At 49.8% G+C, this 23,979-nt stretch overlaps 1 protein-coding gene across 2 annotated transcripts in view; it reads right to left on the reverse strand.

Moving 5' to 3' along the window:
* Window positions 1–252: 252 nt before the first annotated feature.
* Window positions 253–23,979, reverse strand: part of TSPAN3 (tetraspanin 3) — a 42,256-nt gene continuing 18,529 nt past the window's right edge. Inside the window, exons 2-7 of one of the 2 annotated variants that reach the window (XM_060260034.1) lie at window positions 15,496–15,687; window positions 11,213–11,287; window positions 9,742–9,843; window positions 6,421–6,573; window positions 5,928–6,011; window positions 253–1,226 (exon numbers count right to left, since the gene is read on the reverse strand). In XM_060260034.1, the coding sequence (XP_060116017.1) occupies window positions 1,134–1,226; window positions 5,928–6,011; window positions 6,421–6,573; window positions 9,742–9,843; window positions 11,213–11,287; window positions 15,496–15,687 (699 nt within the window). In that variant the 3' untranslated portion in view covers window positions 253–1,133. The remainder of the gene's footprint in view (window positions 1,227–5,927; window positions 6,012–6,420; window positions 6,574–9,741; window positions 9,844–11,212; window positions 11,288–15,495; window positions 15,688–23,979) is intronic. The other variant, XM_060260035.1, reaches the window with a different exon arrangement.

The following is a 23,979-nucleotide window of genomic DNA, read 5'->3' on the forward strand; positions in this document are numbered from 1 at the left end:
AAAAGGTTCCCCACCCCTGCCTACCAGGGTTGCTATGAGGATGGAACAATTCATGATCACAACCCAAATTATTAAGGCAAAGGTGGCTTGCTTGGCAGAGCTGGTTGAAAGATCTCCAAGCAAAATCATACACTCCATCCACCCATCGTGGTAATAACTGGAAACTTGCCTGTGAAAGTCAATGGCAAGATTCTCTCATAGGTTTATCCCCTTTATGTTGCCAAGTCCTCAAAAGAATCAGGTTAACCACAGTTTAGTTTGGAGAGAGATGTACAGAATATTTATTTATTTAATCCGTTCTATTTACACAATTCACCTCCATGTACTATTTTGTTCCCCCGCTACTCTACAAGAACAGTTTCACTCAACACATTAAAACAGCTCCTCATAGAAAAAAAAAAACAAACAAACCCAAAAAATATTCATTATAGAACAGTAGTGCATACATTATACTCCTGAAAAGCCAGCTTGTACTTTAAAACAAAAGAGGTTTCGGAAGATTCGCTCATTCAAAGTTGTTTTAAAAAGAAGGTTGAGAAATGAGCCCGTGCGATTCTAAAATTTTGGTTAGTAGTAGTTTCGTGGTGTGTCGTGGGCTTCGCTTAAAACGCTCTGTGAAAAGCGAACACTGGCGACGGGCAAGAACGCAGGACGCAAGGGGTGCTGCCAAATTAAAACGCGGGCAAACTTTCCTGTCACATGACTTTGGCCAGCTATTCCCCGCAGTGAAGACTGGAAGGATTCTGTGTGCAAAGGTCAAAACCAGGACGGGGTCCGTAGGCAATTTACCAAGTCCAGGCTACGCAATCTACAACTCTTATGTCACCCTGCTCTCTCTCTCTCTCTTTCTTTTTGTCACTGGTTCCAAAATTAGTGTTTATTTGGTTACTGGAAACATACAGAGAGGCGGATAGCTGGCTAAAATAGATGGGGAGAAGGGGGGGGTCATAGTAATATGGGGATGGGGGGGGGTAAGGAAAAGCCACGCCTTTGCCCATCATCAGTGTTATGTGCTCGTTGTCCCAGCTCGCTTAACAGAATCAACGGCAACTGCTCGCAACAGACCCAACCGAGCCACCTTTTCCCCAAGTGGACGAAAACTGAACTTTCAAGTTTAGGTTCGGCGGCTTCTTCTACGCGTAGGTCCCTCCGGTGATGAGCAGTTCGTAAGCGGGGTCTCGACTCCTCCGGCAGAGGACGATGCAGGCACAGAGCATGCCCAAGAGCTGCGGGGAGTGGGGGAAGAGAAGAGAAGCAAAACTGAACACACACAGGAGTACCAAGGGCACCAGATATCAGTACATCGGAAGAGCCCAACTGGGTCAGACCAACAGTCTGTCCAGTCCAGCGTCCTGTCTCATGCAGCGGCCAACTAGTTCCTCTGGAGGGCCAACAACAGGGCCTGGAGGCTGAGGCCTTCCTAAGAACAGCAGAAGAAGAGCCCTGCTGGGTCAGACCAGTGGTCCATCTAGTCTAGCATCCTGTCTCATGCAGTGCGGCCAACTGGTTCCTCTGGAAGTCCAACAAACAGGGCATAGAGGCTGAGGCTTTCATTAGAACGTAAGAAGAACCTTGCTGGATCAGGCCAACAGTCCGTCTACTCCAGCATCCTGTCTCATGCAGCGGCCAACCAGTTTCTCTGGAGGGCTAACAACAGGGCATAGAGGCCGAGGCCTTCCTAAGAACAGTAGAAGAGCCCTGCTGGGTCAGACCAGTGGTCCATCTAGTCCAATATCCTGTCCCATGCAGCGCAGCCAACTAGTTCCTCTGGAAGTCCAACAATAGGGCAGAGAGGCTCAGGCCTTCATTAGAACATATGAAGAGACCTGTTGGATCAGGCCAGTGGTCCATTATTATTATTATTCATAACATTTATAGCCCACACTTCCCCAAAGGTTGGTGCACAAGTTAAAACACACAGAAAAAACTGATTTCAATTAAAATCAGTAAAATTACAATTAAAAACAGAATTTAACGATGGCTTAAAATTGCATTTCGCTCCCTCCTTTGGGCGGATCAGGGACCAGCAACGGTCCAGAATCCCATCTTGTACAGTTGCTGTCTGATTCCTCTGGAGGGCCAACAACAGGGCACAGAGGCCGAGGCCTTCATGAGAACATTTGGTCGACCGTGCCATATCTAAAATGACCCCAAAGAGGCTGAAAGCTTGAACTCCGCAGCATAAACGCCGGCTTATTCTGCAACTGCTCTTCATACAGTCTTTCTGTTTTAAGAAAAATGCACTGTTATGGACACCATAACAGAGGTTACCTCTGTATAATTTAATGCTGTTCTGACCTGGCAGGCTCCAGCTACCCTGATCTCATTGGAAGCTAAATAGGGTCGGCCCCCAGATTGGTACTTGGATGGGAGACCACCAAGGAAACCCAGAGTGGGGGACAGGCAATGGCAAAACATCTCTGAACATCTCTGGCCTTGAAAACCCCTTCAGGGGTTAGCGTTAAGTTGGCTATGACTCGTTGCTACTTTCCACCACCATAAGCAACTGCCTCTTCTAAAAAATTCTGATTTCACTGGTCTCCTCTCTCTCAAAAAAAATGCTTTCTTGAAGTACCAAAAGATCAAAAGATAAACAAAACTTCAAAGGTTTGACCGCAGGTACCGGAAGCAACAGCAGAACTGATATTCAGACGTTCATGTCCAATTGAAGCCCCATTAACCATTCAACTTCTCTGTACTTTGGCGACCTACGCTTTCTAGCGGTAGAGATGTTTGCCTGGCCTTATCAGCCGCTTCTTTCCTCACCAACTCAGAACTGAGCAAATATCCAAAGTCCAGCTCACTTGGAGCTCACCAAAGCGGGTCAAATACATTGGGCTGTACGCCTGTCACAATCCATGGCCAGAGTGGATGTGCTGAAGGCATGTGACGTAAGCCTGGAAGGTTCTAAGGTGGGGGCGTATCAGCAAATTCGACAGAGGGGGGCTAGTTGTAGAAACATCCAGATTTCCTTCAAAAAAGCTGTTTTCTCAAAGGCTTGCTTATATTTCAACTGCTGTACGGTGAATCCTATGCATTCCATAGACTGTCAACTGGTGGCCAAGCTCACATCTGCCTCAGAAGGGCATAACCCACACCTGCCCCTTTCTGTCTTCTTGAAACGTCTTGGAAGGAGGCATCAAGACAGTGAGAAGTCATTTCCTCTATTGTCTGCTGATTCACCCAACCTCAGCAGGAAGTTAGGAAAGTAGACAATGACCTCTGGTTAGCTGACCATCTTAGGTCATATGAGAAGATGAGGAAGATATTGGATTTATATCCTGCCCTTCACTCTGAATCTCAGAGCGGTCACAATACCTTCTCCACCCCCCACAACTAGCCCCCTGTGAGGTAGGTGGGGCTGAGAAAGCTCTCACAGAAGCTGCCCCTACAAGGACAACTGCTGCAAAAGCTATGGCTGACCCAAGGCCATTCCAGCAGGTGCAAGTAAAGGAGTGGGGAATCAAACTCAGTTCTCCCTGATAAGAGTCCACGCGCTTAACCACACTACACCGAACTGGCTACCTAAATTTTACTGACAAGCCACTGGCTCCCCACACCCTGCCTGAAATGCCCAATTCACGTTTCCTTTGAGAGCTGACGGCTCTGTTTCTACCACTAATAGCTTAGCTAATCTGTACCTAACCGCTTGGTGCAAGAAAGATCCCCCTGTAATATTCTGCCAATAAGCAACTGATCTGAAAGCTCTTCTTTACAGGGTGAGACAAATAAAAACGAAGTGCTCCCTGTTGAGTGAGAATAATACCCAAGGAGACTCAGCCATTATCATTCCCAAGGTTGCCACCCTCCAGGTGAGGCCTAGAGACCTCTCTCTATTGCAAATGGTCTCCACTCTACAGAGATCAGTTCCCCTGGAGAAAATGGCTGCTTTGGAGGGCGGACTCTCCAGCACTGCCCCCTGCTGGTGTCCCTCCTCTCCCTAAACCCCGCCCTCCCCAGGCTCCACCCCCCCAAAAAAAACCCCTTCAGGCACTTTCCAGACCAGAGCTAGCAACCCTACCCAAGATGGAAATAAAGATTCACAAGAGCAGAAGGCATCTTTTGACTCGCCGGAACTATGTTAGCAACCCGTTCTACAGAAGCGGTGGAATTTTTCCAGTCTTCGGTTACTGCTTTAGAGCTAGCAAACACCCCACCCTGAAACTTGCCCAACCTGATGTTTACAAGGCCTTTCAGGAAGTGTGTGAGCACATATCCGGAAACACACGGTTTGTGTATTTAAATGACGTCAGAGCGACATTAATTTCAAAGTTAAACATTGCAACTGGAGCACACGCTGGGTCAAAAAGGACAGATAAAACTGGGGGGAAATAAGAGCTGTATATAGAAAATGCCCTGACCTGGATGGCCCAGGCTAGCCTGATCTTGGAAGCGAAGCGAAGCAGGGTCAGCCCTGGCTTAGTCCTTGGAGGGGAGACCACCGAGGAAGTCCAAGGCAGAGGCAGGCAATGGGGAAACCACCTCTGAATGTCTCCTGCTTTGGGGATTCTATGGGGTCGCTGTAAATCGACTGCTGCTTGACGGCGCTTCCCACCACCGTTTTGCCCTCTGACCCGGATGGCCCAGGCCAGCCTGATCTCACCAGACCTCGGAAGCTAAGCAGGATCAGCCCCGGTTAGTACTTGGAGGGCAGACCGCGGAGGAAGTCCAGGGTTGCTGTGCAGAGGCAGGCAAAGGCCACCCTGCTCCTGTTCGTCTGCCCTGACCTGGATGGTCTCGGCTAGCCCAGTTGTCAAATCTCAGAAGCTCAGCAGGGTCAGCCCGGGTTAGTATTTGAATGGGAGACCAGCAAGGGTTGCTGTGCAGAGGCAGGCAATGGCAAACCACCTCTTTACACCGTTTACTCTGTCCTGGATGGCCCAGGCTAGTCCAGTCTTCTTAAATCTTGGAAGCTAAGCAGGGGTGGCCCTGGTTAGTATTTGGATGGGAGGCCTCCAAGGAAGCCCAGGGTTGCTACGCAGAGGCAGGCAATGGCAAACCCACCTCTGAATGCTTGTTGCCCTAGCCAGGGATGGAATTCTAACAGGAGCTCCTTTGCATATGAGGCCACACCTCCCTGATGTAGCCAATCCTCCAAGAGCTTACAAGGCTCTTTTTTGTTAACTCTTGGAAGACTGGCTACATCAGGGGGGTGGGGCCTAATATGCAAAGGAGCTCCAGCTAGAATTCTACCCCTGGCCCTAACCAGATGGCCCAGGTTAGCCGGATCTCATCAGTTCTTGGAAGCTGAGCAGGGCCAGTGCTCGTTAGTATTTGTACGGGAGACCACCAAGGAAGTCCAGGGTTGCTACACAGAGGAAGGCAACAGCAAACCCACCTCTGAGGGTCTTTTGCTCTGACCTGGAGAGCCCAGGTAGGGCTGCCAAGACCCGGGACTGGGCAGAGGTTCTCCTGCCCCGGAGGTTCCCAATGCGCTAGCAATTCGGGAGGGCAAAACTCCATGGTACCTATCGTACCATAGAGTTTTCTACTCTCAAATTGCTAGAGCGTCTGGGAACTGCATAGAGAACTGCCTGAGCGGCCATGAGCAACGCCACCGGCGCGATGACATCACTTCTGGGTGACGTCACTGCGTGCACGCAAGTGTCCCTTGCCGGAGGACGCAGGGGACTTGCCAGCCCTAGGCCCAGGCTAGCCTGATCTCATCAGATCTCGGCAGCTAAGCAAGGTCCACCCTGTTAGTACTTGGAGGGGAGACCACGGAGGGAGTCCAGAGGCAATGGCAAACTGCCTCGGAATGCCTTGCCTCAAAAACCCCATCAGGACTTACCATAACTGTCCTTCCCTTGGGGCTGTGCCACTGTTCAATGAACGTATAGCTGAGAACACCACTGGCCAACACTGACATGGTAATTTATAGCAATTCTGTTCAGAATAACCTTTCGGTTGTGTTTCTTATAACTCACCTGAATGGCAGCAAAACCCAGCGCTGCCCAAATGACGTACATCATGATCTCTTGCAGTTTCTTCACCACCAGGGCCTCGCACCCCTGTAAAGCAAACCACACGTCAGCTAAAGTGTTTAGGGCAATTGGGTTTGACGGAACCTATAAAAGTCTTCTCTTGACAAGGGAAATCGGACAGGAAGACGAGAGGTGGGGGCAAAGCAGCAGCTACGACAGACTGCTAGAGGGCGGGGATTCGAGGAAGGAAGACTTGGGTTCCAATCTTGCCTCCAAGATGGAATTCACTCGGCAGCCACTGCCAAATCAGTCCCAGCCTCAAGGCCCACTCTCTGAAACTTCCTAGCGGGGTGCAGGGAACAGGACTGGCAAAGCCCACAAAGCTGGTGTTCGAACCCCCACCAAGCGTGGCGTGCAGCCTGCCCCTGCCCCCCTCCCGATCATTCCCTAGTCTGTTCTTCGCCTTGGTAAAGTCTAAAGCCAGAAAGGAACCGACCTCGCCATAAAGGTCTGCAGGATGAGCCAGGCTCCCCGTGCAGTTGGTGACGCTGGCTTTGCAGCAGCTCAAGGGCACGCTGTTGTTTTTCGTCTCTTTGAACCAGTCTGTCGTCTTCCAGTCTGTGTAGTCGTGGATCCCGCAGCAGTGCAGCTGTATTACGAGAAAGGAAAGGTCAGAGTCGGCACTGAATCTCAACCAGTCCCCTGGTGCAACCTGAAGAAGTTGATAATTGGATTTATATCCCACCCTTCACTCTGAACCTCAGAAGTGGCTCACAATCTCCTTTCCCTTCCTCCCCCATAACAGACACCCTGGGAGGTGGGGGGGGGGGCTGAGAGGGCTCTCCCAGAAGCAGCCCTTTCAAGGACAACCCCTGCAATAGCTATGGCTGACCCAAGGCCATTCCAGCAGCTGCAAGTGGAGGAGCGGGGAATCCAACCCGGTTCTCCCAGATAAGAGTCCGCACACTTAACCACTATACTAAATTGGCTCTCAAACTTGGGTTGCTTCAATACCCAGGGAGACTTTGGGGGCAGGCTACAGCAACGCTACTGCTGCATCGCCCTCAGAGTGTCCCTTCTCCTCCACTGACTGAATGTGCTTGAAGAAAGCAATGACCGTTCCCTCGTCTACTACACCCTCCTTTACTGCTTCCCCACAAGGGAAGACAGGACTTAAGAACATTTTTGATTTATTACACGTTTTAAACTGCCCAGAGAGCTTTGGCTACGGGCAGCGTAAAAATGAAATAAACAACAACAACGACAACATAAGAGAAGCCATGTTGGATCAGGCCAATGGCCCCTCCAGCCCAACACTCTGTGTCACATAAGAACATAAGAGAAGCCATGTTGGATCAGGCCAATGGCCCATCCAGCCCAACACTCTGTGTCACATAAGAACATAAGAGAAGCCATGTGGGATCAGGCCAATGGCCCATCCAGCCCAACACTCTGTGTCACATAAGAACATAAGAGAAGCCATGTTGGATCAGGCCAACGGCCCATCCAGTCCAACGCTCTGTGTCACATAAGAACATAAGAGAAGCCATGTTGGATCAGGCCAATGGCCCATCCACCCCAACACTCTGTGTCACATAAGAACATAAGAGAAGCCATGTGGATCAGGCCAGTGGCCCCTCCAGTCCAACACTCTGTGTCACATAAGAACATAAGAGAAGCCATGTTGGATCAGGCCAGTGGCCCATCCAGCCCAACACTCTGTGTCACATAAGAACATAAGAGAAGCCATGTTGGATCAGGCCAATGGCCCATCCAGCCCAACACAGTGGCCCAAACCCTGGTGCCATCAGGAGGTCCACCAGTGGGGCCAGAACTTCAGATGCCTTTGCACTGTTGCTCCTCAAGCACCAAGAACGCGCAGCATAAAACAGGAGAGAAGTCATGTTGGCCCGTCCAGTGGGGCCAGAACTCCAGAAGACCTCCCATTCTTGCCCCCCGAGCACCAAGAAGACAGAGCATTCCTGACTCAGACAGCGTGTTCCATCTTTATCTTGTAGTTAGTAGTCTTAACGCACTGTAAGCAAGATGGCCTCTGCCCTTCAGCTGTGCTACATACTCCAAAGTGCTCTGTGTAAAATGCTATCATCTATTTCCTAAGTGTTACAACATTAATCCCACCCATCTGTCCCAAGCCCTGTCTGGATTACTTCCTTCCAGTGTTCCCTCTAAGCTGAGTTAGTGTGAGCTAGCTCACAGATTTCTAGCCTCCAGCTCCCCCTATTTTGTCTTAGCTCAGGAAGGATGACTCCAGAGCACACTAATTGATGCAGTTGCTCACAACTTTAACACCAGTAGCGCACAACTTTAATGCCAGCAGCTCACAAAGTAGAATTTGTGTTCACAAGGCTCTGCAGCTTAGAGGGACCTTGCTTCCTTCCCCACCTTGATGTGGGCAAAACACTTGGAACTACAAGGGACTCCTGAATCTACAAGGCTACGGCTTCGAGAGACACAGTATCGCTCATCGCCACCTGTATGGTTTGAACCTGATGGGAGACCTGCTGCACAGATCTTGCCATGCCTGCTTTCCCAGCCTAAGAACTTGAGCGACTCCTGCTCCACTGAGAAGAGCCGAACGGAAGAGGAAATCTCAGTGTGAGCTTCGAGGACTTCTTGCGGAGTATAGCTGGTTTTCACTCCTCCCCGCAATTTCTCCAATCCCCTCCCTAACACAACAGGGCAGCAGCCAGATGTCCTCATGTTACCCAGCATGGGCCTGACCCTTGAGGAGAAGCAGTGAGTGTATGAACAGGAAGGCTTTGTGTGAATGGTACCCAAAAGGCACTCCCTTTACAAGATTATGCATGGGATGGAGAAGGTAGAGAAAGAAGTACTTTTCTCCCTTTCTCACAATACAAGAACTTGCGGGCATTCAATGAAATTGCTGATCAGTCGGGTTAGAACGGATAAAAGGAAGTACTTCTTCACCCAAAGGGCGATTAACATGTGGAATTCACTGCCACAGGACGTGGCGGCAGCTACAAGCATAGCCAGCTTCAAGAGGGGGATTGGATAAAAATTGAGCAGAGGTCCATCAGGTGCTATTAGCCACAGCATATTATTGGAACTGTCTGGGGCAGTGATGCTCTGCATTCTTGGTGCTGGGGGGGGGGCAAAGTGGAAGGGTTTCTAGCCCCACTTGTGAACCTCCTTTTTTTTTTGCCACTGTGTGACACAGAGTGTCGGACTGGGTGGGCCATTGGCCTGATCCAACATGGCTTCTCTTACGTTCTTATGTTCTCCCCCTCTGAACCAAGAGACTGCACCACCAGCACGCTCAGGGTGCCTTCAGCAGTTTCCAGGTCAGGGAGTCGATCGCAGAGACCTTCTCAGGAAGTCACGACTCCCCCTTGCCTGGCATTATTGCACAGGGCAGTGGTTCCCCAAGCTTTTTCAGCTTGCACGAAGCTTTAGACTTCTGATACGGTGCGGAGGGCGCAGCCACAGAACGACTGCCATAAAACGGCTGCCACGGGAGGCACAGTCTGCCACAAAATGGCTGCCACAGCTTATCTTCAGTTGCATAGTGAAGAACCTTGTGCTGCGGTGGCAGCTGCTGCTGCACCAAAATTTTAAAAAGCTGCACAGGCAACCAAAATCCAATCGGAAGCCTTGCTTCACCTGGTCCCGCCCACTTTCTAGAAACCCTTGGCAGGCCCCAAAGAAGGTGTCGGTGGGCACCACGGTGGGGAGCCCTAGCACAGGGAACGGGAGAGCACTGCCTCGTAGAATTCAGCAGACTGTCAGGACTTTGATGCTGGAACTGTCTGGGCAGCAGAACAGCATCTGTTCTCACCTGTCTCTGCACGTAGTCGATGGCGCGGCTAGCGGCGTCTGGGTTTGTTCCATTGTACCCGTCGTATACTTTTGTAATACTGTGATTGACTTCAGCTTCCACCTGGTTCGGGGAGGGGGGTGGGGAGATGAAAAGTGAAACAGACATACATTTGGGTGCATTCAACTTGATCAATATGTATATGCAGTGAAGAAAAAATACCAACTAATGTACGACGTGGAAGATAGAAGAAGAGATTGAATTTATACCCCACCCTTCACTCTGGAGTCTCAGAGTGGTTTACAATCTCCTTCTGTTCCTCACCCCTGTAAGGTGTGTGTGTGGGGGGGAAGAGAGAGTCCCAAGAGAACTGCTCGAGAGAGAGAAGCTCTGAGAGAACTGTGACTAGTCCAAGGTCACCCAGCTGTCTGCATGTAGAGCAGGAGTGAGGAATCAAACCTGGCTCTCCCAGATAAGAGTCCCCTGCTCTTAACCACTACACCAAACTGGCTCTTAACTGGGTCTCTACTGTTTCCAGAGTCAGAGCTTGGCTTCCAAAATACAAGAGAGCAACAGAAAGGGTAGTAGCAGCCATTAGGAAGGGCAGGTCTGCAACCCAGTTTCAGAGGCTTTGTGACCGACCTGAGTCATGACTTACAAGTTGGGAAAAGCTGCTCTAAAGTAAATGCAGTGCTACTCAGTTTTGAAGACGCGGGTGAAAGGAACTGGGGGAAAACCTTGACCTGTAGAAGGAAAGCTTGTACAGCTACAACAGTTCCATCTTTGCCAGTCTCTTTCCTCATTCCCACTCTAATAATCAAGGAAATTAAGACTGGGAAGCCTGTTTATATGGTATTTACAACACCGAGTTTCAGGTCCCAGGATAATTCGATTTCATGCCCCCACTCAAGAACCTCAAATAGCCATTTAGGCCACTGGTCTGACCCAGCAGGGCTCTTCTGATGTTCTCATGATACATATTTTTAAGAAATTAATCCATATATCCTCAAAGTCATCTAAGCCCTTTGAAACCAACAAAAACTGATGACGAGAGAAACACGAGATGTTCTTATGATTCATATTTTAAAAAAAATTAATCCGTATATCCTCAAACTCATCTAAGCCCTCTGAAACCAACAAAAACGGAGGACGAGAGAAACACGAGAGCTATTTTAGTTTTCACAAAGGCAGGTTCTTCCACACCAGGAAAAAGAATGGCTTTAAAAATAGTAGGCAGGTCTAAAGTAGTAATCTGTCGCCTGCCGGTGACCCAGCTTCTCGACTTCCCATGTTATTCCTTCCTGGCTCTTTATCCCTTTATAGATTTCTAATTACTTCCCTCTGCAAGTGAGCTGCTTTATTTTTACTCTTGTAATTCCAACCCGACAGCCTCCTCTGATTCTGCCTGCCTCACGGCACAAAGTTTCTAAAACCTCAAGCACTGGCGTCGGCGAGTCCTGTCTGAAATGCTCTGGAAGAGAAACTGACTTACCTTTGCTCTGTAGATGTAGCCCAAGACCACCACCACCACTTCGGTGACAAAAACCAACAGGAGGATGATCACAAACTGCGGACAGAAAAGAAAAGGACACAGTTTTAAAGGTTGTCAAGAACGGGAAGATCTGGTATACAACCAAGAAGAAGAAGACTGCAGATTTATACCCCGCCCTTCTCTCTGAATCAGTCTCAGAGCAGCTTACAACCTCCTTTATCTTCCTCCCCCCCACAACAGACACCCTGTGAGGTGGGGGGGGGCTGAGAGAGCTCTCACAGAAGCTGCCCTTTCAAGGACAACTCCTACCGGAGCTATGGCTGACCCAAGGCCATTCCAGCAGCTGCAAGTGGAGGAGGGGGGAATCAAACCCGGTTCTCCCAGATAAGAGTCCGCGCACTTAACCACTACACCAACTGTTCTGCTGATTGGTTATGACCAGGGGTTTTTTTGGCAGCAGGAACTCCTTTGTATATTGTATGTTGCATTGTGCAGGGGGTTGGACTAGATTCTATGTAGCCAATCTTTCTGGAGCTTACAGCAGACCCTGCAGCAAGAGCCCTGTAAGCTCTTAGAGGATTGGCTACATCAGGGTGTGTGTGGCCTAATACGCAAAGGAGTTCCTGCTACAAAAAAAGCCCTGGTTATGACAGTATAAAGTAATAACGACAGTCAGGTAACATGGAACATACAATCCCAGCATGTTATAGGGAACGTGAAGATTTGTTCTATTTATTGGTTACGCCAGGATAACCTAGTTAAGATCTTTGGGTAACACGGAAAATACAATCCCAGCATGTTACTGTATCTGATCCAGCAGTAATCTGAGTATACGAGGCCCCTGATTCAAAGAGATCAAAAGACCTGGTCAAGATTCAAACACTGCTATACGGGGGCAATTCCATGGCAAACTCAAGTTACACTGGGACGACTGTAATAAAATATTTTACAGTTTCCTTGTTTGAGCCAAACGATTCTATTGTACATGCTTAACAGAAGTGCACCTCTGACCCTTTGAAGTGGCAGCTCATGTTACAGGAGACGTTATGTCACCATCTCAAATACTGACCGAGCTGCGCTTAGCTATATTGTAATCTTTTTCCCCCCTCCCTTCTGCCTTTTCAATTTTGAAAAAGAGAGTTCAGGGAAAGTTCTGTCATCAAGATTTAATAGAAGCAGAAAAAAAGCAGGATGTGCTCATGATGGTCGAACGCCACGCTTCATGTCAGCCGAACCGGGTCGGCCCAGCTGTGCAACAGTGTGCTGCTTTATCCCATATCTTGGAAGGGAACGATGTTGAGTCTCAAAAGACAGAAAGAATGGCCAGTGTCTGAAACAGTTAAAACCAAGCGTCCCTATCTGGCAAAATAATGGCGTTGTGTTGCTGCGGTTGATAAGAACAAAGCAATACCAAGCTCCAGCTCAGAGCAGGTTCAGAGACGCCAAGTGCCTTTTCACAATCTTAATCATAGCAAAAAAACCAAAAACACCACTGCCTCTTGTATATTCTGTACAACTGCATGTTGCAAGAAGGCTTTATTTACTTAACGAGAGCCCACGGCACGCAAGACTGGTTGGAGAGAAAAGGATCAGGTTGTTCCGTCTACTCAAAGTTTTGCCCCACCCCATCCTCCAATGCGGAGTGGTGGCTAAGAGCGGTGGACTCTGCTCTGGAGAACTGGGTTTGATCCCCCTCTCCTCCACATGCAGCTGCTGGGTAACCATGAGCCAGTCACCATTCTCTCTGAACTCTCTCAGCACCACCTGCCTCACAAGGTACCTGTTGTGAGAAGAAGGGAAGGTGACTGTAAGTCGCTCTGAGATAACTCTTTAAGGTTAAGAAAAGCGGGGTATAAAACTCAACTTTTCTTCTTCTCCCAGGTGCTCAGGCTGACATAGGTGGCTCTCCCCTCCTCCACTTATCCTCAGCAGAACCCTGTGAGGTAGGCTGAGGGGAAATGCCTAGCCCATGGCTGTCTGGTGCGCTTCGAGGCAGAAGGGGATTCGAACTGGGGTCTCTTGGCTTGGCTTTGATGCTTGGCCCATACACGGCACTGTTTTTGGCAGCCACTGCATCTGTATCAATTGCTGAACTTATGCACAGGACCGTCCCTAGGGAGCACAGCTTTTGACTGACACCGAACCAAGTGTAACTCTTGCTGTGGCAAAGTTTTTATCTATGGTTTTTAATTACTTTTCCCCCTTGATGGTAATTTTACTCTTTGTACTTAGTACTTCTGGTTGATTTGTATAACGAAACTATATTATTCTGTACTGCTGGACTATCAAATCTGTTTGCTTATGACCTGGTCTGTGAACACAAAGTACTGAATAAATGGGAAAGAGGTGGCATAAATGGACACCGTTTTTAAAAAATAATTACATTCCCAAGTATTTTCCATTCATAACAATTTGGAACGATGTACAACCAATACTTCCTCTAAGCTGTGAGCCAGTTTGGTGTAGTGGTTAAGTGTGCAGACTCTTATCTGGGAGAACTGGGTTTGATTCCCCACTCCTCCACTTGCACCTGCTGGAATGGCCTTGGGTCAGCCATAGCTCTGGCAGAGGTTGTCCTTGAAAGGGCAGTTGCTGTGGGAGCTCTCTCAGCCCCCACCACCTCACAGGGTGTCTGTTGTGGGGGGAGAAGATAAAGGAGGTTGTAAACTGCTCTGAGACTGATTCAGAGAGAAGGGTGGGGAATAAATCTGTAATTCTTCTTCTTCTGCGGAGTCTCGTGGGCAAAAATTCTACTTCGTGAGCTACTGGCATTAAAGTTGTGAGCTACTGTATAAATTACTTTGCTCTGTGGCCATTTTTCCTGAGCTAAGACAAAAATGTGTGAGCCGCAGGCGAAAGAACTGTGAGCTAGCTCACACTAACTCAGCTTAGAGGGAACACTGTGTACAACATAAAGTGTGACTTTAACACCAGATAAAGCGAAGGGTAGCTCAGGGTAGCCCAATCTCATCAGATCTCGGAAGCTCAGCATGGTCAGACCTGGTTAGTATTGGGAATGGGAATACGAAGAGGCAGGCAACGGCAAACCACCTCTGAACATCCCTTGCCTTGAAAACCCTACAGGGTTCCACAGAAGAAGCTAAGCAAGATCAGCCCTGGTTGGTCCTTGAATGGGAGACCACCACGGAAGTTCAGAGTTGCTCCGCAGAGGCAGACAATGGCAAACCACCTCTGAACATCTCTTGCCTTGAAAACCCTACAGGTTCCACAGAAGAAGCTAAGCAAGATCAGCCCTGGTTGGTCCTTGAATGGGAGACCACCATGGAAGTTCAGAGTTGCTCCGCAGAGGCAGGCAATGGCAAACCACCTCTGAACATCTCTTGCCTTGAAAACCCTACAGGGTCCACAGAAGAAGCTAAGCAAGATCAGCCCTGGTTGGTCCTTGGATGGGAGACCACCACGGAAGTTCAGAGTTGCTCCGCAGAGGCAGGCAATGGCAAACCACCTCTGAACATCTCTTGCCTTGAAAACCCTACAGGGTTCCACAGAAGAAGCTAAGCAAGATCAGCCCTGGTTGGTCCTTGAATGGGAGACCGCCACGGAAGTTCAGAGTTGCTCCGCAGAGGCAGGCAACGGCAAACCACCTCTGAACATCTCTTGCCTTGAAAACCCTACAGGGTTCCACAGAAGAAGCTAAGCAAGATCAGCCCTGGTTGGTCCTTGAATGGGAGACCGCCACGGAAGTTCAGAGTTGCTCCGCAGAGGCAGGCAACGGCAAACCACCTCTGAACATCTCTTGCCTTGAAAACCCTACAGGGTTCCACAGAAGAAGCTAAGCAAGATCAGCCCTGGTTGGTCCTTGAATGGGAGACCGCCACGGAAGTTCAGAGTTGCTCCGCAGAGGCAGGCAACGGCAAACCACCTCTGAACATCTCTTGCCTTGAAAACCCTACAGGGTTCCACAGAAGAAGCTAAGCAAGATCAGCCCTGGTTGGTCCTTGAATGGGAGACCGCCACGGAAGTTCAGAGTTGCTCCGCAGAGGCAGGCAACGGCAAACCACCTCTGAACATCTCTTGCCTTGAAAACCCTACAGGGTCCACAGAAGCAGCTAAGCAAGATCAGCCCTGGTTGGTCCTTGAATGGGAGACCACCACGGAAGTTCAGAGTTGCTCCGCAGAGGCAGGCAATGGCAAACCACCTCTGAACATCCCTTGCCTCGACAACTCTACAGGGCGGCCAAGCTTCAGTTGCAGCTTGATGGCAAAAAGGAAGGGGGGGAGAGAGGAGAAGGGGGTCTTTCCAAACAGCGGCGCCCACTTACCGTGGCAAGTCCGCAATGGCTCTCTCGGATTGTGGCGCAGCAACCAATGAGACCGATGATGAAGAGGAGCGTGCCCACAGCTATGATAACCACGGCAGGGATGAGCGTGTAGACATCTTCGAAGAAATGATCATAGTCGTCGTACGTGATGAAGACGTAGGCGCCCACGTAGCACAAGATGCCCGCTGCCGCCTGCCAAGGGAGAACCGGGATCAAAGCTCTGTCACGCGCCGACAGTTCCTTTCGGGTACCCGGACAAAACAAGTCACTTTACTCTGGTTCCTGTGTTTGCACTCAAAATCACTGATCCATGGCCCCTCCCCTTAACAAGGAACACCGGTGGAGAGGGTCAACAAGGGGACACTACTGAACATCAAAAATTACATTTTCCTGCTAAAACTTCTGAGGCCACAAAAGTTAACTGAAATCACTTGTAACGGTGAGGCATATATTAACATTTTCCACCCTGACAATCAATAAGCCAATATATTTTACTAGAGGCAAGATATGAGTAGCTGGTCTTGCTCAGAAACAGAGGGGAAACAATGTTAACTATTGTACATAACAGCTTCATCCAACTGTAATGTCATTATTGAGAACCAAACTATGCAAACTATTCCATGTTTGGAACAAATAATTTGACCCATCCCCCCACCCCACCCCCACCCCCCAAAAAGCATCCGGTAGCAGATTGGGGAAATCAACCGGCAGCCCTGATGGAAATCTGCCCTCTCCCCAGGAAACCAGGTACACGGTTTGGATGTTAGCTGCTCTAAGCATACTAATCAAAACATGGAAATACAGATCTAATGAATATTCCTGTTTTTCGTTGCCCTGCTTAAAGCAGCCCAGGGGGAAGGGATTACAGCTGCTTTTAAAAGTTAAATTACACACCAGGAACTCCAACTCATGGGAATTCAAGCATCAAGAGGCAAGGGGGGGGGGGGAGAACTTTATTTACTGCCTCCGCCCTGAACACACGCTTTATGAAAGCAATTCATTTTCATGCCAGCGGAGATAACGTCTCTGGAGTGCCGGTTTTGCACTGCCCTCATGGATCATTAGCAGATGATATTTAATTCCTGGCACCAAATGGCATTATTGCAAGGAAGTCTGGAAAAATTTTTTGGAGACCCTCTCCATTTTGCCTAGATGGAGGCAAGATTTACTCAAGTCAGTGGGACCAATTATGAGCATGTTTTAATAGGAAGTTTGCAACTACTGTTGACTGCACTGGGTTAGTCTCACCACAGATGTTATTTACTTTACCACTACGTGCAACATTGTGTAAACCCAGGGTTCCCCAACGCGGTGCCCATGGGCACCAAGGTACCCACCAAGATTACAGAAAGCGGGCAGAGCCACTGTAAGGCAGGACTGGTTTATCAGCTCTTCTTATTCAAGCAAAAGGGTTTCCCATGGCTGCAAAGGTGGCGAGGAAGGTACTGCATTTTGTTCGGTCTCTGGTGGCAGCCCCGTCCTAAGTTCTGCTCACACGACCTGAGTTCGATCCCTGGTGGAAGCTGGGTTTTCAGGTAGCCGGCTCGAGGCTGACTCAGCCTTCCATCCTTCCGAGGTCGGTCAAATGACTCCCCAGCTTGCTGGGGAAAAAATGTAGATGACTGGGGAAGGCAATGGCAAACCACCCCGTAAAAAGTCTGCCGTGAAAACGTTGTGAAAGCAACGTCACCCCAGAGTCAGAAACGACTGGTGCTTCCGCAGGGGACCTTTCCTTTCCTTGTGGCAGCCATTTTGGGGTGGCACTCTCCACCAGTGTTCCTTCTAAGCTGAGTTAGCATGAGCTAGCTCACAGCGTTTGGGCTTTCGGCTCATGCGTTTTTGTCTTAGTTCAGGAAAAATGGCCCCATAGCAAGCTAATTTATGCAGCAGCTCACCACTTTTATGTCTGGAGCTCACAAAGAAGAAATGTTGTTCACAAGACTCCACAGCTTAGAGGGAATGTTGCTCTCCCCTCCCTCTCAAAATTCCACTGGGGGCTGCAGGCTTGAAAAGGCTGAGGGATCCCTGGTATCACCAATCTCTGGGGGGGGGGGCGGTGAATAGGGTGGCCAGACCATCCCGGGCACCCAGGAATGTCCCGGTTCTGGCCCCCTATTCCCGCCTCCCGGGCTGGCTATACCGGGACCATTAGAGGTCCCGGTTTAGCCAGCCCCGGAGGCGGTGGGCCGCCGGCGCCGGAGGGGAAGGCGGCGAGTGAGGGAGGGAGCGTCCCTGCACGTGTGCAGGGCCCCTGTACACGCACAGGGACGCTCCCTCCCTCACTCGCCGCCTTCCCCGCCCGCGTGCGGGGCCCGGCGGCGGTGGCGGAGGCCTCTCCGCGGCCTTCGCTGGTTGCTGGAGGCCCTCCAGAGACTCTGGAGGGTCTCCAGCGACCAGCGGAGGCCGCGGAGCGACCGGCGCTGGTCCCGGGAGGCCCTCCAGAGACTCTGGAGGGCCTCCAGCGACCAGCGCCGACCAGCGGAGGCCTCTCCGCAGCCTCCGCTGGTCGCTGGAGGCCCTCCAGAGACTCTGGAGGGCCTCCAGCGACCAGCGGAGGCCGCGGAGCGGCTGGCGCTGGTCCCTGGAGGCCCTCCAGAGACTCTGGAGGGCCTCCAGCGACCAGCACCGACCCGCGGAGGCCGCGGAGAGGCCGGCGCTGGTCCCTGGAGGCCCTCCAGAGACTCTGGAGGGCCTCCAGCGACCAGCGGCGGCCAGCCGAGGCCGCGGAGGCCGGCGCTGGTCCCTGGAGACCCTCCAGAGACCAGCGGAGGCCCTCCCCGGCCTCCGCAGCCGCCGCCAGCCTCGCCAGCAGCACCAGCCCCCGGGAGGAGAGGCCGCCACCCGCCCTGGAAGAAGGTAAGCAGGGAGGGTGGGGGCCGAAAGCGGGGGGGGGGGCTGGCAGGGGGGGCAGCCTTCCTTCCTTCCCTCCTCCCTTCCTTCCTTTCCTCCCTCCCCTCCCTCCTCCCTTCCTTTCTTCCTTCCCTCCTCCCTTCCTTCCTTTCTCCCTTCCTTCCCTCCCTCCTCCCTTCCTTCCCTCCCTCCTCCCTTCCTTCCCTCCCTCCCTTCCCTCCCTCCTTCCTTCCCTCCCTCCCTTCCCTCCTTATGTTCTTATGTGACACAGAGTGTTGGACTGAATGGGCCACTGGCCTGATCCAACAGGGCTTCTCTTATGTTCTTATGTGACACAGTGTGTTGGACTGGATGGGCCACTGGCCTGATCCAACATGGCTTCTCTTATGTTCTTATGTGACGCAGAGTGTTGGACTGGATGGGCCACTGGCCTGATCCAGCATGGCTTCTCTTATGTTCTTATGTGACACAGAGTGTTGGACTGGATGGGCCACTGGCCTGATCCAACAGGGCTTCTCTTATGTTCTTATGTGACGCAGAGTGTTGGACTGGATGGGCCAGTGGCCTGATCCAACAGGGCTTCTCTTATGTTCTTATGTGACGATACTGACTTTGGTGGACCCAAGCACTGATTCAGTGTAAGGGAGCTTTGTGTTTGTGTCTTCTGGTGCAATTTTGTTCTCAGATCCTGTATTTACTTCATCAGTATATGGGATAAGGCACTTTCTCAACTGTGCTGCATAATGCAGCCTATTTATTTTGTCCTGTTTGCTCTGTTGGCTCTATCTGCGCCACCTTCATCACTTTCGGGGTGTGGATCCCCCAGTGGGGTGGTCTCGCGACTCCCTCCGCCCGCTGTTTCTGATAGCCCTGCGCCCCCTGAAGCAGCCTGTCGGTCACTTCCGGGTTCCTGTCCTGCATCTCGACCTATGTTATTAGTGACAGGCTGCTTCGGCGTGCCGCTGCGGCCGCCCCCTGGGTCCCACAACGATGGGACCGATGCCACAGGGACGGACTCGAAACACTCTATAACCCCTCAAAAGAACAGCAGTCTAGCTCGCTTCCCCCGAGCCCTGCCGCCATAAGCCTCAAGGGGGCTCATTTTGCGGCATCTCCTGGCGGGAGGGTGGCACCCGCACGGGACACATATCAAATGAAAGAGGGGGCGCAGGGCTATCAGAAATAGCCGGCGGAGGGAGTCGGGAGACCACCCCACTGGGGGATCCACACCCCGAAAGTGATGAAGGTGGCGCAGATAGAACCAACAGAGCAAACAGGACAAAATAAATAGGCTGCATTATGCAGCACAGTTGAGAAAGTGCCTTATCCCATATACTGATGAAGTATATACAGGATTTGAGAACAAAATTGTTTCCGGCGGTGATATTTGGGGGATTTTTGGGGACGTCACAGGAAGTGCTGTGAAGTCACTTCCTGTTTCCGGCAGTGGCATTTGGGGGAAATGATGTCATTTGGGGGAAGTGATGTCATAGGAAGTGATGTCACTTCCTGTTTCCAGCAGGTGACGCGGGGAAATGATGTCACAGGAAGTGGCGTCACTTCCTGTTTCCGGCGGTGGCATGACATCACCGGAAGTGACGTCACTTCCTGTTTCCGGCGACGCGCGCGCTTCGCGCGCACCCCTACCTTCCCCCCCCCCAGGTGTCCCTGGCTGGCCTTCAGGCATTATGGTCACCCTAGCGGTGAATGAAAGAAGCTGTACTTTCAGACTGATTCAGGCAAGCAAGTGTCAGTGAAGACTGTACACGGACAATTCAGAGAGCAAATTCACCTAATCATGCGGGATTCTTAACAACAACAAAAGTGAACACAGGTCAAAACAACAGAACAAAGTAGGAGTCTAGAGCAGGGGTGGCCAAACTTGTTGAACAAAAGAGCCACAAAGAATAAACATCAGATGTTTGAGAGCTGCAATAAACGAATGTCAGAGGTAGGTAGGTGCAAAGAAAGCAACTTTAAATTCATTCTCCAAGCCACCAGCTGGCTTGGCTTGGAGGAGTGATTTAAAGAGACAAATGCCTTCTCCAAGAGGCTTTCAGAGTCACACAATGTGTGTGAAAGAGCCACATATGGCTCCCGAGCCACAGTTTGGCCACCCCTAGTCTAGAGTCTTTAAGACTGACAAAGTTCTATTTAAGGTATGAGCTGTGTGCACACACGTTTCCTCAGACAGAACATGTGTGCACATGGAAACTCATACCTTGAATAAAACTTTGTCGATCTTAAAGGTGCCACTGGACTCTTAACTTTGTTCTGTTGCTTCAGACCCACTGGATCTATAGGTCAAAACAAAACAGAGAACCTCCTTCTCAAACGGCACCGGTGTCAGGTTTGAGATTCAGGCCCCATCAGGAACACAGAAGATTAAATGCACCCTCCCCTGGGTATGTTTCCCTCATCTGTGCCATGACTCCGTCATCTTCTAGTCTCTCCTGCAAGACAACCAGCAGTCCCTACGTCGCAGACTCTGCCAAGGCGCTCAAGATCCCCAAGCGTTGCAGTAACTGCGTGCTTCCAAGTGTCAAATTCGCTGCATTGAGACTGCAGCTTACTGCAGCGCTGGCTTGGAAAACAAGCACAGAATGGGTCAGGACGGACCTCTGGATGCACGCATGCATGTCACATGCTCCCCCTCCTCCAAGCCCCTCTGCAACACAGGAAACCAGGCAAACAGGAAGCCGATTTTAAAACTCAGCACAGACTGAGCGGCAGTCGGACGGCCAAACCGAGAACCCAATCCTAAAATAATAGGACCTAATTTGGCACGAGGGCTGTACTCGTATTACAAGATACTATTCTTCGGCAGAGTGAAGTTGAGCTTAACGCTGCTTTAAGTATGTGCTACTGTGCATCGGCAATTGCACCCAGTGGTACTCGGCTGTTTACGGCAATTAGTACATCATCATGTCATTAGCGCGTCTCAGGCAGCGTGTTTCCTGTCTGGCAAAGAAATCCTCCCTAAAGCTTTCGGGACTAACATATGCTTTCCACTTGCCCCGTCCTAAGCACGCATATCCACAACAAACAAGGCTGTAATGGGGCAACTGGGAATTCGGCTCACAAAACCTTGCCTGAATAAAAATGTATTGCGCGTTCTTCCTAAAAGTTTCTAGGAAGTGCTCCACTCAAGACTCTCATGAGGGCAGGGGGGCACAATATCAGGGAGACAGGGAAATTCCTTGTAGATAGATCCAAGCGGGCAGCCGTGTTGGTCTGAAGCAAATGAACCTTTAAGACCAACTAAGTTTTATTCAGAATGGAAGCTTTCGTATGTTCTTAAGCAGATTTCATTCGTTATTACGAGGAAAGTTCCTTGTAATGAAAGCTTCACCCATATAGACGCACGCTATACAAAACTGAATTATTCTGAAGACGCAAAAAATTATACCTTGGATAAAAACTTTGTTGGGCTTAAAGGTGCCACTGGACTCAAAACTTTGTTCCGAATGACTTAAGAGGGCTCTTCTACACAGGTCACAGAGCTGCAGAGTGCCAAATGAATAATGAAGTTACATAGCAAGCAAATACAAATTGAACTGAAGGGAGAGGAGAGGAGAGTATTCAACGCTCACAGAGCCTTAAAGGCAACTAATCGGTGCCACAAATGGGCACCGGAAATAGGCTGGGAGCTAAAGCAATAAGCCAGCTATGCCCTGAAGTGACACAATCCTATTCACAGAAGAAAATACCCCACCTCCAAAAAATATCTTCGGGGTTCATGTACTTGCTGTAGAGTAGATGATACTACTGCAGTCCAGAGGTGGGGGATTGCATTTCTGAGCACTCCATGCATAAATGGGAAAAGTGAGGCCAATGGGCAATAGGTTCAGGACGGACAAGAGGAAATACTTCCTTATGCCTTTTTTTTGCCATCCAGAGAAACTGGTTGGCCACTGTGTGAGACAGGATGCTGGACTAGGTGGACCATTGGTCTGATCCAGCAGGGCTCTTCAGATGTTCTTATCAGGGGAAGGTCTCAACCTCTCTGCCCTGTTCTTGGCTCTCCAGAAGAACTGGTTGGCCACTGTGTGAGACAGGATGCTGGACTAGGTGGACCATTGGTCTGATCCAGCAGGGCTAGTTCTTATGTTTATGCAGAGTGATTATAATGTGGAATTCCCTGTCAGAGGATGTCATGATGGCCCCAGGAAAGAAGAGCTTTCAAAGAAGCTTAGACAAGATTCATGGAGGAGAGGTCTATCAGTGGCGACCAGCCCTGGTGACTGAGGGGAACCTCCGCATTCAAAGGCACTAAGCCTCTGAATTCCAGAGCCAGAAGGCAACAGCAGGGAAAGGCATGGGCCTCTCTGCCCTATTGTTGGCCATCCAGAGGAACTGGTCAGCCACTGTGTGAGACAAGATGTTGGACTAACTGGACAACTGGTCTCATTCAGCGGGGCTCTTCTGATTTTCTTAAGAAAGAGAAGTCCTCAGAAGTGGAGGAAAACTGCATGTGAAGGAAGAGGGGCTGAGATAAACCTCATTTCCTGCTGCGTCAGTGCTTCATGTGCATGGTGTTTGACATGGGGAGTATTCAACAGTTCCCTCCTCCAGCTGCACTTATACAGATCCCTACCACCCTGGCCACAAACTGAGTTTTCATTCATCAGTCAATCAATAGAACAAAACTCAAGTCCATTGACACCTTTAAGACCAACAAACTTTTATTCGAAGTATAAATTTTCATGAGCACTTATGCTTCTTCAGATACACTGAAATGGAAGCTATCAGTCCTTATGTATAAGTGATCAGGAAATTAACATACAGCATAATAAAGGTGTTTGATAGATGCAAGGACCAAACAAGAATAACAAACTTGGTTTATATGGATTTAATTCTGGAGGGGGGGGAGACATAGTGAAGCCTATAAATATGCCAAAATTGGAGATGGATGTGTAAATGTACCCTTCTTAATTGTGGAAAGCTGAGAGGAATTAACCGAGACTCTGTTGTTACACTCCATCTGTCTCCTCTCAAGCAGGGAGGTAACTAACAGCATCTTTTTCTGGGATGACTGGTTGAGCATCTCCTCCATTCCCAGACCAGAGAAATACATTTCAATCTACCATTCCAAATCACATTACGTTCTACTATTCATTGCATTACAATTAATGGTTACTGAAAATGTTTCTCAGGCTGTCTTTTCACCTAATCAAGGTCCATGAAGTGGCAAACATAAAAAACCATTACATCAAATTAACAACTTTTATTAGGCATTTGCACAAAAATATTAAGACACCTGAAAAATTAAAAACATTAAATTTTATTTAAAAAATTACAAATTATAAAAATAATTCCACAAAACCCCCACCAGAATTAAGGAGGAGAGCCAATCACCCTTCCTGGGGCTATGCCAAATGAAACAAGGAGTCCACCAGCTGGCGGAAGGCACTGAAAAGAGGGAGAAAGAAAAATGTCTGAAGTTTTGGGGCCACGGCAGAGAAGGCCCTTTCTTGGATTGCCATCTGTCCAGTCATAGATTGTGGGAGGCAACCAAAGCAGGGCCACTGAAGATGACCAGAGTGAAGGGTAGCAAATATCAGTAATGGAGACAGCTATGTAGGTCTCTTCATTTTATATATCTGCATTATTAGGCGCACACTGACCAACATA

Source organism: Heteronotia binoei, chromosome 19 (assembly GCF_032191835.1).
Source record: "Heteronotia binoei isolate CCM8104 ecotype False Entrance Well chromosome 19, APGP_CSIRO_Hbin_v1, whole genome shotgun sequence".
Taxonomy (NCBI): domain Eukaryota; kingdom Metazoa; phylum Chordata; class Lepidosauria; order Squamata; family Gekkonidae; genus Heteronotia; species Heteronotia binoei.